At 30.7% G+C, this 13,623-nt stretch overlaps 2 protein-coding genes across 8 annotated transcripts; both read right to left on the reverse strand.

Moving 5' to 3' along the window:
- Positions 1-1,226: 1,226 nt before the first annotated feature.
- Positions 1,227-5,612, reverse strand: LOC137828010 (Regulator of Vps4 activity in the MVB pathway protein). Of its 3 annotated transcripts, none has more exons than XM_068634402.2 (6): positions 5,475-5,612; positions 4,876-5,008; positions 4,677-4,780; positions 3,085-3,256; positions 2,840-2,980; positions 1,227-1,853 (listed from the first exon to the last, which is right to left on the reverse strand). In XM_068634402.2, exons 1-6 carry the CDS (start codon positions 5,522-5,524, stop codon positions 1,479-1,481), a joined length of 975 nt encoding a protein of 324 aa, XP_068490503.1. In that variant the 5' UTR covers positions 5,525-5,612; the 3' UTR covers positions 1,227-1,478. The 3 variants fall into 3 exon arrangements, with proteins under 3 accessions (XP_068490503.1, XP_068490505.1, XP_068490504.1); XM_068634404.1 differs by having other exon boundaries at positions 5,123-5,510; XM_068634403.2 differs by lacking the exon at positions 4,677-4,780 and having other exon boundaries at positions 4,862-5,008.
- Positions 5,613-7,245: 1,633 nt separating this feature from the next.
- Positions 7,246-10,883, reverse strand: LOC137828471 (caffeoylshikimate esterase). 5 transcript variants are annotated; one of them, XR_016523273.1, is made up of 8 exons: positions 10,513-10,883; positions 10,341-10,370; positions 10,112-10,241; positions 9,418-9,564; positions 9,212-9,342; positions 8,466-8,721; positions 7,907-8,005; positions 7,246-7,751 (listed from the first exon to the last, which is right to left on the reverse strand). XR_016523273.1 is itself a non-coding variant. In XM_068635073.2 (8 exons), the coding sequence occupies exons 1-8, from the start codon at positions 10,804-10,806 to the stop codon at positions 7,533-7,535; spliced, it is 1,188 nt and encodes a 395-aa protein (XP_068491174.1). In that variant the 5' UTR covers positions 10,807-10,879; the 3' UTR covers positions 7,246-7,532. The 5 variants fall into 5 exon arrangements, 3 of the variants coding, with proteins under 3 accessions (XP_068491174.1, XP_068491175.1, XP_090161100.1); XR_016523272.1 differs by having other exon boundaries at positions 8,462-8,603; positions 10,513-10,882; XM_068635073.2 differs by having other exon boundaries at positions 8,466-8,603; positions 10,513-10,879.
- Between the last annotated feature and the right edge of the window lie 2,740 nt (positions 10,884-13,623).

A 13,623-nucleotide genomic window follows, 5' to 3' on the forward strand; every position in this document is an offset into this window, starting at 1 on the left:
ATACCTTGAAGGAGGTCTTGAGGCACCTCTTGGGATGGTGATCGGGAGCAAATTGTCAATAATAGTCATATAAACGATGACGATGATCATCTAATCGATATATTGAATTTGAATTCAAATAAACGATAAAAAGAGAAAAATAAGATGAATTTATACCTTGAAAGAGGCCTTAAGGCACCTCTCGACATGGCGAGGGGGAGGAAGTTGTGACAATGGTCATCTAAGCGATGACATCATCTAATGATCACGCTTTGATGATGGAATCGTTGTGATTAATGTTGGACACAAGAACCCTTCTCTCGTCGACCTTCCTCTCTGTCACCGCCTGTTCATCTTTCCGCCACCACCTCAGCTCCTCCTCCATCAGCTTCGACACTGTGATTAACACCTTTTCAAGAATTTATAGAACTTAAATAAAATTTCTTTAATATGCTTTCTGAATTTGGCTATGAAGTATTCTGGAAATGTTATTATAGAAATTTTTCAAAATAGTCATTCCAAATCTCTAATATCACTATTCAAAAATGTACTTTCCAAAAGTTAAAACTAACGTTTTGAATTATCCAATCCAAAAGGAATACTTCTTTTAAAATGTGTTTCAAAAACCTCTAGCAAGGGTAGGACAACCATTTTTAAAGTTATGGAGGTGCATGTAACAATAATGGAGGTGCAGGAAGTATAAGACCAATAATTTTAACTTGACCTACTCAACCTACAATTCAAATAGACTTCAACTCATTTTTTAAAATAATAATTATATTTCTAAACATTTTTAAAAATATTATTATTTTATTAAAACATATACATATAATATAATTTATATTGAATTAATTCTTTATAAAAAAATGATTTCATTCCCGTAACATCCTTTTAAAAAATAAATAATTTTATTTATTTATTTTTTAAATTATTTTTTTGTTGTTTTAAGTGAACCAAAATAGCCCACCAGAGGACCAACTGGAGTTAAAAATTACAGACACTCTGAAATATAACCAGACTTCCCATTTTGTCCCACACATCTTTAAATAATAACTGATGATAAACTATGGTTGTCAATAGAATAATCTATCCTGTCAAATATAATCGCACATGAAGCTATCACCACACTTGCACGTGTTGGGTTGAAAAGGGCACAACACCTAACAAGTAGATGATATCACAACTACAAAAAGTTTATACCATACCTGCAATAAAACATGCCTGAGATGATAAGTATGTATAACAACTTTGAAAATGAACACAATGATTCCCTGTAGCAAGAATAAGGAAAGATTTAGAAAAGTTTACACTCTTTAGTACTTCATTACGTTACAATGATATACATATATAAAATATCGAATATACAATGCATACCGCACACTTTTTATTACTTAAAACTACTTTATGAAGCTGTCACCTCCACAACAAAGAACATAACTTTCTCCTTTGGCTTTTAGTTCCGAACGTTTCTTTTGCATTCTTACGATCACTGTGAAGATTTATTTACCTTCCAGTTTCAATGATCCAAAATTACTCTGGACTAGTGCAGCAGCAGCACGAGCAGCTGCAGATGCGCGATCTGCAGAAGCAATGGCAGCCCGCGCCTTCTCCAGTACATCAGAAGATTGAAATCTTGTCTCACTTTTAGCATCTCCAACGGGAACATCATTATTTTTGTGTGACTGTTCAATTTCATTACTATTCAATGAAGAATTATTGTTAGAAGGGCTGGGAACTTCACGTTGTTTATATTCTTGTTTATCGTGCACGGACTTGATAGAAGGTTCCGTAGTACGAGATGGTGAATTATTAGAACCATTTCTGCTGGGTATATGAGAAGGCGTAACTCCAGCACTAACTTGCTTTGCTCCTCCCTACAGGTAACACGAGAAAATCATGATAAAAATTAAGAAAAGATGAGCAAATTCCCAACACTACAGTAAAAGAGAGACAGCAAAGTATTAAAGCTTCAAAAATCGGGGAATATTAGCTCGCAACACTTGGTTTAAATCTATAAAGTATAATACGTAGGTCAGTGAATTCAAGATTTAGATTTCCATTGTCTAGAAGAAACAAGCTTCTAAATGTCAAGTTCTAATATAAACGTGTATATTTAAGTCGTATATATATCAAAGGAACTCTAAGGCACTGTAGACTCACATTGATTGACGACAGAGTTAAGCAGAACCAGTTGACCAAATAACTGAAATTATTACTACCACTGATAATAAATGGAACCTCCCTGCAAAAGATTTTAGTCCAGTACCATGTCTATGAGAAGGAAATCGCCCAAACTCCCCATTAAACAAGCTAAATTTGAAAAGTCCAGGAACTTGGAATAAAATAGACACCTTAATATTTGAAAAATTGATGAAAAACGGATAACCTTGAGATCTCCAGCATTCGCGGAATATCTCACTTATAAACCTGCCCACTTTGATCCTTGTTGCAATTCTTTACATAGTCCCTCCCAAGCCCATATAAAAGGTGAAGGTTGTGTTAGACAATCGACAATCAACCTACACTTTGTAGAATATCTATGACATATACAGAAGATATGTGAGGAGATTTAAGACAAATACCCTCAATAGCTAGAGCCACTTCCCAATGCTCATGGTAGAACTATCACACGAAGACCCAAGTACCCTGAGATTAGGATTAAATTCTCAGTAATTTCTGGGGTCAGAGTCAGGGATCAAGATGGTAGTAGACCATTATAGTTAGAAAAGTGATAAATTATCGGTTATACAGATGGTATCTATTGTCAATGACTATTATGATATCACATGAATCTAGTAGAAGATAATATTTTTAATGTAAACTAATGAAGGAAGAAACAAGCATCCACTGATAATATTACCAGAAGATCTTCATGATTTTTCCTAAATTCAGCCTCAGTTTTAGAAGAATCCCATCCTATATTGTATTCTTCTGCAATCTCCCTCAAAACCTTGAGTTTTACCTCTCCAGGTGGAGCAGTAACTGAAAGCTTTTCAATGATCTGAAAAAATCATATCAGAAGAACAGATGGACAAATGATAGTAAGCACTTGTTTAGAAGCTGTAACAGTTTGCTACTCAGAAGCTGCAATTAAAGATAAATCACCGTGCGGTTCACGCCTGAATCAGGCCGAAGTTCCGATACTGCAGAGACAAATTCTTTACCATATTTAGTAGTAAACAAGTTCTTGATGTGCAATAAGTCTGGTACATCTGAACATCTAGGAGCAGCAAAAATTATACTTGCAATGGCTTCTCGCAATTCCGAGGGGCACTCCCTATCATGTGGAGAAGGAAGGCTTCAAGTTTGACTAAAAAAGTATTTTGCTTTAAATTGTATAAGGTGCAAATGTTTGAAAACTCAATTCAGTTATGAAAATGAATATTCTCTATACTAAAAGTGATTTGGTGTGATGTATATAAATGCCTACTATAAGTGAAAGAGAACTCAAAATATTCAATGCATGGAAGATCAATAAATGGCAGTAGAATCATTTACTTATTCCTCCCTAATGTTATTTAAAAACAATTTTGGTGAACCAAGTTTAAAACCATACATTTTACGCCATTTAAGTTCAGAAACAAGGTCATTGAATCACAATTCATAGTGCAAATTGTTATGCTAATTTTTTAATCATGATTCATAAATCGTACAAGTGAAGAGGGTAGATTCACAAAAGTCCCTGAAAACACCAGTGAGAGTGGATTATACAGTTTTTAGCCCTGTGAAAAGCGAGAGAGACCAAGAAGGACATTGGAGAAAATTGTGAGCAGGGATCTCATGGAAAACAATATTATAAAAAAATAATTTTAATCAAACTGAAATATGCTTTTATTTTTATTTATTTCATTGATTTATAAACTGTATGAAATTGTAAAATTTAGTGACATAACAGAGAATAACTTGAAATACATCATTTAAATAATTAATAGTGCTAAATGAAATAATTTTAAACTAAAAAAGACCAAAAGTCCCACAGAACAGAAGCACGAGTTATAACTGAGTGTTTGAAACCTATATTTTACAAGGCTTAAAACAGCAATGGTACAGCCAAATACAATAGATAGAATAAGTGAGTGACAACATGGAACCCCTGTTTTAGAATAATTAAACTAAAACATCTGATTAATAAAAAAGGATGTGTTTAGTAGTACTCCTTTAGTTTCTTTTCTTTTGTATTGGTGATATGGAATTGCATTGCTTCATCCATGTATCGTAATTTATAAGATTCACAGTGATCCACAGCTTTATCTCTTTATGCAAATATTCAAATCATATCAAAGTCAAATCCTGTTATTCAAACTGCAAATCATAAGATACTAACACTATGTTCAAAAATATAAATATTTTACCCCCGTTGAAGATTCAAAAAACGATGAAATTACAATTACTTGAGTTTCAACTGACAATAGAGGTCATCTAATATGTTTTTCACTGCTAGCTTCACCAAAATACTGCCAATAGTGTACACAGATTTTCCCTGTTTCTGATTTCTGATGTATTGAGAAAAGCATCTAAAATTAGTTAAGCAGAAAGAAGCAGAAAGATCGATCTATTTTAGATTTATGAAAAATAGCATTGAAAACACAATCTGATTTGCACGAGTACTGAAGTTCATGCCCGTTAACCATAGAGAAAATACACAGCACGACAGTATGCGGTGTGCCAATAAGTACTAATATGACCCGAGGACTTACTTCTGGTTCTCAACTATAGGTACACGTGCAAGAACAAATTCACAGAACAACTCCAATATTTCATATGCAGCCCATATATTTTGTTCTCGTATAATATGCTCCACCTATTTAAATCAACACATTTCACAAAAGGCACGTCACAACACAGGGAGAAAAGATCCAGAAACTAGCAGCTATTAACCAACCGTTGAAGGATTACCCGGATTCTAGCAATTGCCTCTTGGCCAGCCTGCAAAAATTGGCTTATCTCCTTGCACATTTGTTTCAGCTGCATATCTCTTTTGTTCTGTAGCAGCTTAATGCGTGAAATTGCGAGGTTCAGGCATGTTTTGCTACAAGATGAAAAAGAACGAAAAGCAGAATGTTCACAGGTGTATTCGCATTAGATACATAGTTCAGAGAAAAACCTATAGAACATTCATTAAAATCCAAAACTGCAAAGCAACCTTTTGAACAATCACTATCACACCAAGGACAGTCATAGAAATGATCCATCAACCAAGGATCCGTGTTCTTTCATCAGAATAGCTCACTTTCCCAAACACCCTAAAATCTGTCTATACACATTGGATATACCTCAATATCTTACATGTTTCAAGAAAGTAAACAAACCCTAAGGAGTCAAAACTGAAATTGAATTTGACACGACAAACACTTCAATTATAATTTGAGCAAGCATATGATAAACAAAAATTGACTTGAGCAACGTAAAATCCAGTAACACACAAACACCCAAAACCTAAAATCAAGTATCATGAGAATCAGAAAAGTTAAATCTTATAAGCAATGGGAAATCACCATCGAGTTCCAAAAACGCCTCTGTTAAAAAGTTGGTTAAGAAGTGACATGGTGCTTGTTTCCTAGATGCCACTGCGCGTGTGAGACCAAAGGTAACAGAAAATGTCTCTGCCCTTCAGATATATATACATGTATTCCATCACTTTTAAAAAAAAAAAGTTAGAAGTTCTGAAAATCGGGCACTCCTCTTAAATAGTGGCGTGTTGATATCCGATATTTTTATCGAACATCGACACTCATATGACACCTGTAGGACACGTATCTATGAAGTGTCCAATTCAAAAAGTATTTGTTAGATTTCTGACAATTCTAGTACGATTCTAACACAATTTTAAAAAGGAAAAATACATTAACTTTATCAAAATTCAAACTTTATTGTATAAATTGTTATTATAATTATAAAAATAATAAACAAATCTTTGTGAACCAATCATGAAAAACATCTTTCTGCTATAAAAAATAATCTGAAACAATATATTTGTATACATAAATCTTTATTGTCAATTTATATAATTCATAATTATATAATATATAGATCTGTGTCTCTGTGTCCTACATTTTAGAGATTTTAGATGTCTTTGTATCCGTATCTGTGTCGTATCAGTGTATATGTGTCAGTGCTACATAGGTTAGAACGAAGAAATTAATAAATATAATAATTTTTTATTTTAATAAAATATTTATATAATTTTCTCTTTTTTTATTTATACATAGTATATATAAACTTAAAAAAATAGATAAAAGATCAAATTACAAAGAATGTAAACATTAAAAAATATAGGTAAATAAAAATATTTAAAAAATACTATACTTCAATTATCGAGTACTATTTATGAACGTTATCAAAACTGAGCCATTAATAATACACAAATGCTAATTTGCACAAAACTTGTATTCCATCGTAATATTTTTTGCTTGTCCAATAAATATTTATTTAAAAAAAATATTCTATATCACGTGTCTTGTGCTATTTATTTTCCTACCAACGTCCTGTTTAGTATGGAAATAAATTGAACGAAACAACGAAGACTAACGAGGAACAATTTCCTTTTTTTCCAAATAAATGTTAATTTAACAAATTAAAAAAACAAAATAAAATATATTATGGAAAAATAGTTTCATACTAATTGTTTATTTGGATGAACTCCTCAATAAAGATTTCTATAATAGTTAAATAAAATTCATTTTTTATATATAAAAAATAATTTATAAAAGTGTTTTTAAAATACTGTTTTTAATTTATACATTACCTTATGGGAAGATTAATTCCTTTTTTCTTTCTTATGAGAAAAAAATTATTCAAAACATGTCATAATACATTATTATTTATGGTTTTGTTTTCTCTTTATCAATTAATTACTAGTAGAAAAGATAATTTATTGGTCTATTTACGCAAATTAATATATCCTGGTATTATGATTAATATTTAAATATTTAGGTTTCTTCTATGTAAAAGAATATAAACCTTGTTTGGTGGTTTTTTCGATTTTTATTTATCTCACGGTCTCTCATTATTATTATTTTTTTGGAAGGAAAACTTTATTAAATATAGTAATTCAATTATTCTATGGAGACGAATAGTCAACAAAATTGATAGATATTCTATATTAACAATGTAAAAAAGAAAATCTCATCTTAGATTTTAAATAGTGTTATTTTAAAATTTAGTAGTATGGATTAAAATAAAATAATATATACTCCAATAAATAATTTTGACTTTGTTAGGCAATTATATTAAACTCTACAACTATAGTAATCTCATCATTCAATCTGAGGTGTTCAATTCACTATATTAATTTCACAAATAATCTCACAACTCACAAGAAAGGGAATAATGGATTACACCTGGTTTGAAAAGCCAATGAGAGAATAATAAGATTAAACTCATAAATGAGCCTCTTCTGATAAGGTAGAAAGCTTAATTGACATGTACATTAGCTACCATAATAAGAGGTGCCATTCCTGTGAGATAACTTTTGTGAAATTGTTAAGGTTGTCTGTTAACTAAGATCAAAAAATATCTTGGTGGTGCCAACACTAAAATATGAAGTATAAACCTCATTCAAGTGAGCGCCTAAAATCAAGCCACGAGATAATGTCATTATGGACAGCAAAAATTCTCTCATCAGGTTCCCCTTCCAAGATGCCGTGGTAACCTCCTTCATAGATCTTTAGTGTCTTATCCTTGCTAGAAGCTTTCTCATAAAGAAATTGGCTCACTAATGGATCTGTCACCTTATCTGCTGCTCCATGAAGAATCAATAATGGAGCTGAAACCTGCATTACTCTCAAAAGATATAAATGTTTTCAATTTATATGACAGTTATTGCATGCAAAAAATCACATATAAACCAGAGCAGAAATCCACATGTTGTTCTTGAAAATAACATGTAACAGAACTACAGAAGGGAAAGAAAGCAAAAACTAACCACCTTGTTTAATTGTGACTCGATTTCTTGAGTGGCACTTAGAAGCTCCATGCCAGTTTTCAACCGTGTTGGATCATCATAAGAAATAACATTGTAACCAGCCTACAAAGGAAAGAATCAAGTCCTATAATTAGTTTGTACAGAAGTGCAAACTTTCAGGGACTAGTTTTGCTCAAGTTCTTTTCATAGTTCACAATAATTCAATGATAGAAGATACTGTGGATCAGTTCATGCTTCAGCCACTTTCAGTCATGAACTTGAAATCACTATATAAGAATTAAGGCAAGGGTGCATGTCACTTTTTTTAACAGAAATATATATGTGGTTTAGCCTATGATCCCACGATGTTGCAGAAAAAAATTGTGACAAATGGACAAGCTAAATGCCACCCACTAAACAGGAGGTTATAAATTAAAATTTATGAAGAGAGATCATTAGGATTTGTGACCTCAAACATTTAGTAAATGTAAGACAAGTTACAAAAAGGAGGGTATAGAAAGACACTGGTCAATCATTTCAACTTGTAAGCATGGAACATTTAGAGGTTGACAAAATTACCAACCACTTTTCTCTTGCCAGGTTCTCGGAAAGTCAGCTTAGATATATCCTTGTGTGGGAACAGCTTTGCCTTTGGCATCACTTTAGACAGAATACTTAATACCTTCAAAACTGCAGTTGATGGTAGCATGCCCTCTGCAATCTTGGCACCAAAACAAGAATAAATCAGGGTTTATCTGATACATATTCAAATATTCCCAAGAAAGGCTATTCTTCAAATGATGGATGCTTTCATTTTCCTATAGATTGACTTTGGACTCCTTCCAATTTTGACTGGGAGAAAAGTCTCATCAGAAGTTTTTAAGACAAGCATTAATTTTTTAAATTCATTGAATGTATAAGATACCAAATATTGAATACAGATCACAAACATAAATAATTGATAAGAAAAGAAGACTTTAAAATTAGATCCACTCATAATCGGATCATAAAATTCTGTGATACATATTACATTGTTCTTATCTTTGAAATATTAACAGCGCCTATTGAATTAGGAGGTATTAGTCACAAATTGGAGGGTGATGTTTGTCATGTCCAACTTCAGAAAACTTAAGGTGTGGCAACGTTTATTGCCAATATCTATTTTGAGGGTAAGGAGCCTTCAGAAAAACAAAATTGAACCTTAGAGATGACAAAGACATGACAAGAATAAAACAGTTCAGAGCTCTCAAACTATGGAATGAATAAGAACATGAAATTTATAATAATGAAGTGGATGACATCAACTGCAACATGGAGGAATGGACTTACTTTACACATTGGTGCAACAAGGATTACTCCATCCCAAGTGTTTGGTTCCTTCAAATGAACCTTAAGAGCAATTGCTCCACCCATAGACTGCCCCATTATATATCGAGGCAACCCACTCACCTCAGGCCTATCTGTCAATTGAAATATAAAGATTACAAATTTACAACAAAGATCGATATGACATCATGGATGCCAAAAAGTCTTACCTTTGATTTTTGTATACTGTTCTATAACATCATCAACCAAATCATCAAAATCTGATATATAACCGTGTAATCCTTCAGATAGACCGAAACCTGGATAGTCCATAGCATAAACACCATACCCAGAAGCAGCTATTCTTTTGGCAATACCTGAATAAAAATTCAAATACTCCCCCTGTTACATTTGGCAAGTTTCAAGCTTTGATAAAAATTGACAGCACAACATACTTCAAAGGGCAACTTAGCTACTTTTTAAAATGAAATTGGGCTCAATTATATTTTTGAGCACTCTAAACATCGTGACTTTTCTATTTGGTTTCCCATTTTTAATAAGTTGTAATTTAGTCTTCGTGAATATTTTCTTCCCTATACAGTCTCTATAATCTTTTGTATGTTTTGTCAATTTAAAGGGCTCGAAGCAAAACTCATAATATTTAACAGGACAAAATCTGTAAGTAAAACAGACACTCAACTACATTACTAGTGTACAAGAACAACAAAAGCTTTACTCACTTCTCCCACCAGATAAGACGAGTTACCTTGATCATAATGCATCACTTGCCTCAATGAAATACTAAAACTATAGTATTAGATTACAAGTTTTTTTTCAAAATGAGAGACTAAATGACAAATTTTTATCATTAGACTGAGTAAAAACATATCTAAGGGTTTAAGGAATGTAATTATGACAAAGCACCTTCAAAGAAAAAAGTGCAAGTGCTGCCATATCCATGACAGAAACACAAAGCAGCCTTGAGTGGAACGCCAGATTCAGGCATCCAACTTTTGCAGAAAATTTCCAATCCCCTGGAGTTCCTCTCGTACCACTAATAAACAAGAAACCAAATTGATCATATTTTTCAACAAACTAACAAAAGAAAGCGTGTCCCCGCAGAGAGTGTTTGCCAAAAATAGAAAAGGCTTACTTCTTCAGTTCTGATCCCAGCAGGAGCAGCCTAGTTAGCCAACCCAAGACAAAACAGGGGAGATATTGAAAAATCAAAACGAATGAGTGATTCTTTAACAAGGCAAAAATCTGAAAGATGGATGCAACCAAAGCCATATTGCAAAGATAATGATAAATTGGAGAGAACTAACCTTGAATAAGAAATGGTCCAGTTGCTGATGTACCTCGGCAAAAGCTGCACGGACCCGTCTCCGCGAGGGTGCGAAATCAAGGTTCATAGAGGCTATGGTGGTCAACTCTTCGCTCACACCTTCGATGCTTGACTTTTTCTTCGCTGTTGTTGCCACCGACAGCGTTGTGTTTGTACTGAATTTTGGTGGAATGGGTATGACATGATTGTGAGGGTGCTCTGTGGAAGAGATGGATGCACGCCGGAAGAGGGAGAAGCTGTGTGATCGAAATCTGAGTACCTCGGACACCTCCATGATTTCTTGCTTAGTGCGATGCGCCAACAAGACAAACGTGTTTTTAATCAGCGTTGACTTCAAAATTCTCCTACCTATCATCAAAACAAATGTCTTTTCCATAAAATACGTTTGAATGAAAAAATACGTTTGAATAATGTACTTATTTTTTTTACTAGTTTTTCTTTAAATTATAGTGATTCAACTTTGAGGGAATTGTTGAAAATACTTAACTCTAAAGTTAATAAGAACATAAAATTTTGTATATGTTATAAATATAGTGCTAAAATTCTAGTTGAGAGTATCTTTTCACAGAATTTGAATATCATATATATAAATCGGAGTATTTTGTGATATAATCGAAGTATCATGTAATATAATAAAAAATATTACGTAAGTAAATCAGAATATTTATATAATATAATAAGAAATATTGCATAAGTAAATTAGATCATTTATGCAATATAATAAGAGACATTGTACAAACATATTAAAAATATTGATTCTCATAATATATTTATTTAAATTAATATTATTACACCAACATAATTATGTGAAAATTAATAATAATAATCTAAAAAATCATGGTTAATTTTATTAGTTCTAGATTTTCTCATGATTTAGATCGAAATGGAATACATTTGACTTTGACTTGATCGGTATATGTCTTATACAATACGGTGATTTATAAGAAAATAATGGTTAATTTATATATAAGTTAATTTTTCTAACAATTATTTATGATTTTTTTTACAATTTACTTTTTACTTGATTATGTAGCCTTTACTATAATTATTTATATAGGAATTTATTCAAAGTAAGAAATTCTGTAAAATGATTTGGAATGATTTAATTTAAACTAACTTAAATATATTTGTAATTACATTTAATAATTTTAATTAATTTTGTAATATTTAATTTAAACTAACTATAATATATTTTTAATTATATTCCGCTATAATTAAAAAATACTAATTTATAAGATCAAAGTTACTCCCAATTGCTTTTTCAAAGTTTACAAAATTTCCTTGCACACTTTTTCTCATAAAAAAGGAATATTAGAAAAGTGTCCAGAAATGAAATGTCAAAATAATATTACATAACCCCACTGGTTAACCAGGAGCAGGAATATTAAGATGTATGGAAGGTTTTGGTAATTAAATGTATTTGCGATTCACTTTGTACCTAATTGAACTAGTTTTATAAATAACCCTATCTATATATACTTCATAGTTTTAACTTCCCCTTCCTATGTTGGTATTTCTATAAATACCATAAATATTTTAGAACAAATAAAATAGCTTTTACAATTAAAAGCTAATTTATTCACAAATTAAAATTCTAATTTTGGATAAATTAATATTAAATAATGTTTACAACGTAACTCATTTAATAATTTTTTTAACATCTTAAACTTAATATAAGCATACATGATATTCATATAAACTTAAACTCTCCCTTCAAAAATAAATTTATCTTTTCAGAAAATAAAATTGTTTGTACATTTTAAAAAGGATAACTAAACATAATAGAAAAAATTATTTTCTCATCTTTTCGTTTTATCATCTCTTCACTTTAATATATGATCATTATAGTTGAAAATAACACACAAGTTAGAGTAAGTAAGTGTTTTAAAACTTTACATAAATGCATATATTAAAACCATATACATATATTTTCACGAGTCATAAAACTCATTCATATCTTATTCATACATTATTATTTATGCATATTCATTTCATTCATTAAACATATATTAGACTTAAGTGTCTAATTCTTACCTTACTAACTACATTTCATGTCATAAATCATAACATCAATATCATAAACACTTAACTTTATTTCTAAAAAACACATGTATTGAGTTAGATTAGATTCAAATATTTGCACATGTCACACTACCTTTACTAAGTAATCTCACAACAAAACTACAAAATAAGACCAAATTCATTTATATGACAAGGTGAATACCTATACCTACATATAACAAGTCCTTAATAGGTCATAGTAATATTCTTTTAACTCTGACCACCTGATATTTTTCTCTATGTGAGAGTCCAATATTAGCAGAGTCAAGATATATTCTTCAAAACTCCAAATTCAATACACAACAAAAAGATTCCAACATAATATTATCTTCTTGAAAAATAAAGATGTTTACAATATAGTACATGTCCTATGAATAATGATGATATAGTCTTATTCATACACATCCTAAATTAATTCAAATAATAATAAATTTTAATTCACACATCACTATAATAATATATATGTTGATAAAATATAACAACTTAGTGAAATATAAAAAAAAATTGAAACATTTAAAAAATGTTATTTAAAATTTAAAAAACATTATCTTCATTGAGCCACCAATTTTTTCTCGAAAGAGATTAAGCACAACAAACTGAGCACATATCTAAATTTGTTCAACTACTACTCTACTCGCTAGTAGTTTGCTTGTCAAGCAAACAAAGGTTTTAAATTTTGACTAAAATGAATTTCTCTAATCAAACAAAAGATAATTTTCACTAAAATGAATTTCTCTCAACAAACAAAATGGCACCCAAAATTTGTATTTATATATATTTTTTTTATCAACAATATTAATTTTGCATATTTATATAAATTGTATCAAATTGGTCCATAATGTTCTAGTTTATTTTTTTATAAATGTAATTAAATATTTCTTTATAAAGAAGATCATTTAAACCAATTTAACTCATACAATTTTAACTATTAAAAAATATAACATATTTCATCGTTTTCAATATCCCATATATCTCATTCATACAATATATTAGTAACTAACAATATCTATTAGGAACATTAGTTATACAT

The sequence above is a fragment of the Phaseolus vulgaris genome, chromosome 7 (assembly GCF_051622355.1).
Source record: "Phaseolus vulgaris cultivar YP4 chromosome 7, ASM5162235v1, whole genome shotgun sequence".
Taxonomy (NCBI): domain Eukaryota; kingdom Viridiplantae; phylum Streptophyta; class Magnoliopsida; order Fabales; family Fabaceae; genus Phaseolus; species Phaseolus vulgaris.

Bases quoted from the DNA above. Each gene is read 5' to 3' on its own strand.
- LOC137828010 (XM_068634402.2), bottom strand. From the start codon at position 5,524: ATGTCACTTCTTAACCAACTTTTTAACAGAGGCGTTTTTGGAACTCGA. The intron at 4,781-4,875 runs GTAATCCTTCAA...TGATTTAAATAG, and splicing joins AGGCAATTGCTAGAATCCGG to GTGGAGCATATTATACGAGA. The intron at 2,981-3,084 runs GTGATTTATCTT...TGATTTTTTCAG, and splicing joins ATTCAGGCGTGAACCGCACG to ATCATTGAAAAGCTTTCAGT.
- LOC137828471 (XM_068635073.2), bottom strand. From the start codon at position 10,806: ATGGAGGTGTCCGAGGTACTCAGATTTCGATCACACAGCTTCTCCCTC. The intron at 9,343-9,417 runs GTAAGACTTTTT...TTCAATTGACAG, and splicing joins ACAGTATACAAAAATCAAAG to ATAGGCCTGAGGTGAGTGGG. The intron at 8,006-8,465 runs GTTGGTAATTTT...TTTCCTTTGTAG, and splicing joins AACCTGGCAAGAGAAAAGTG to GCTGGTTACAATGTTATTTC.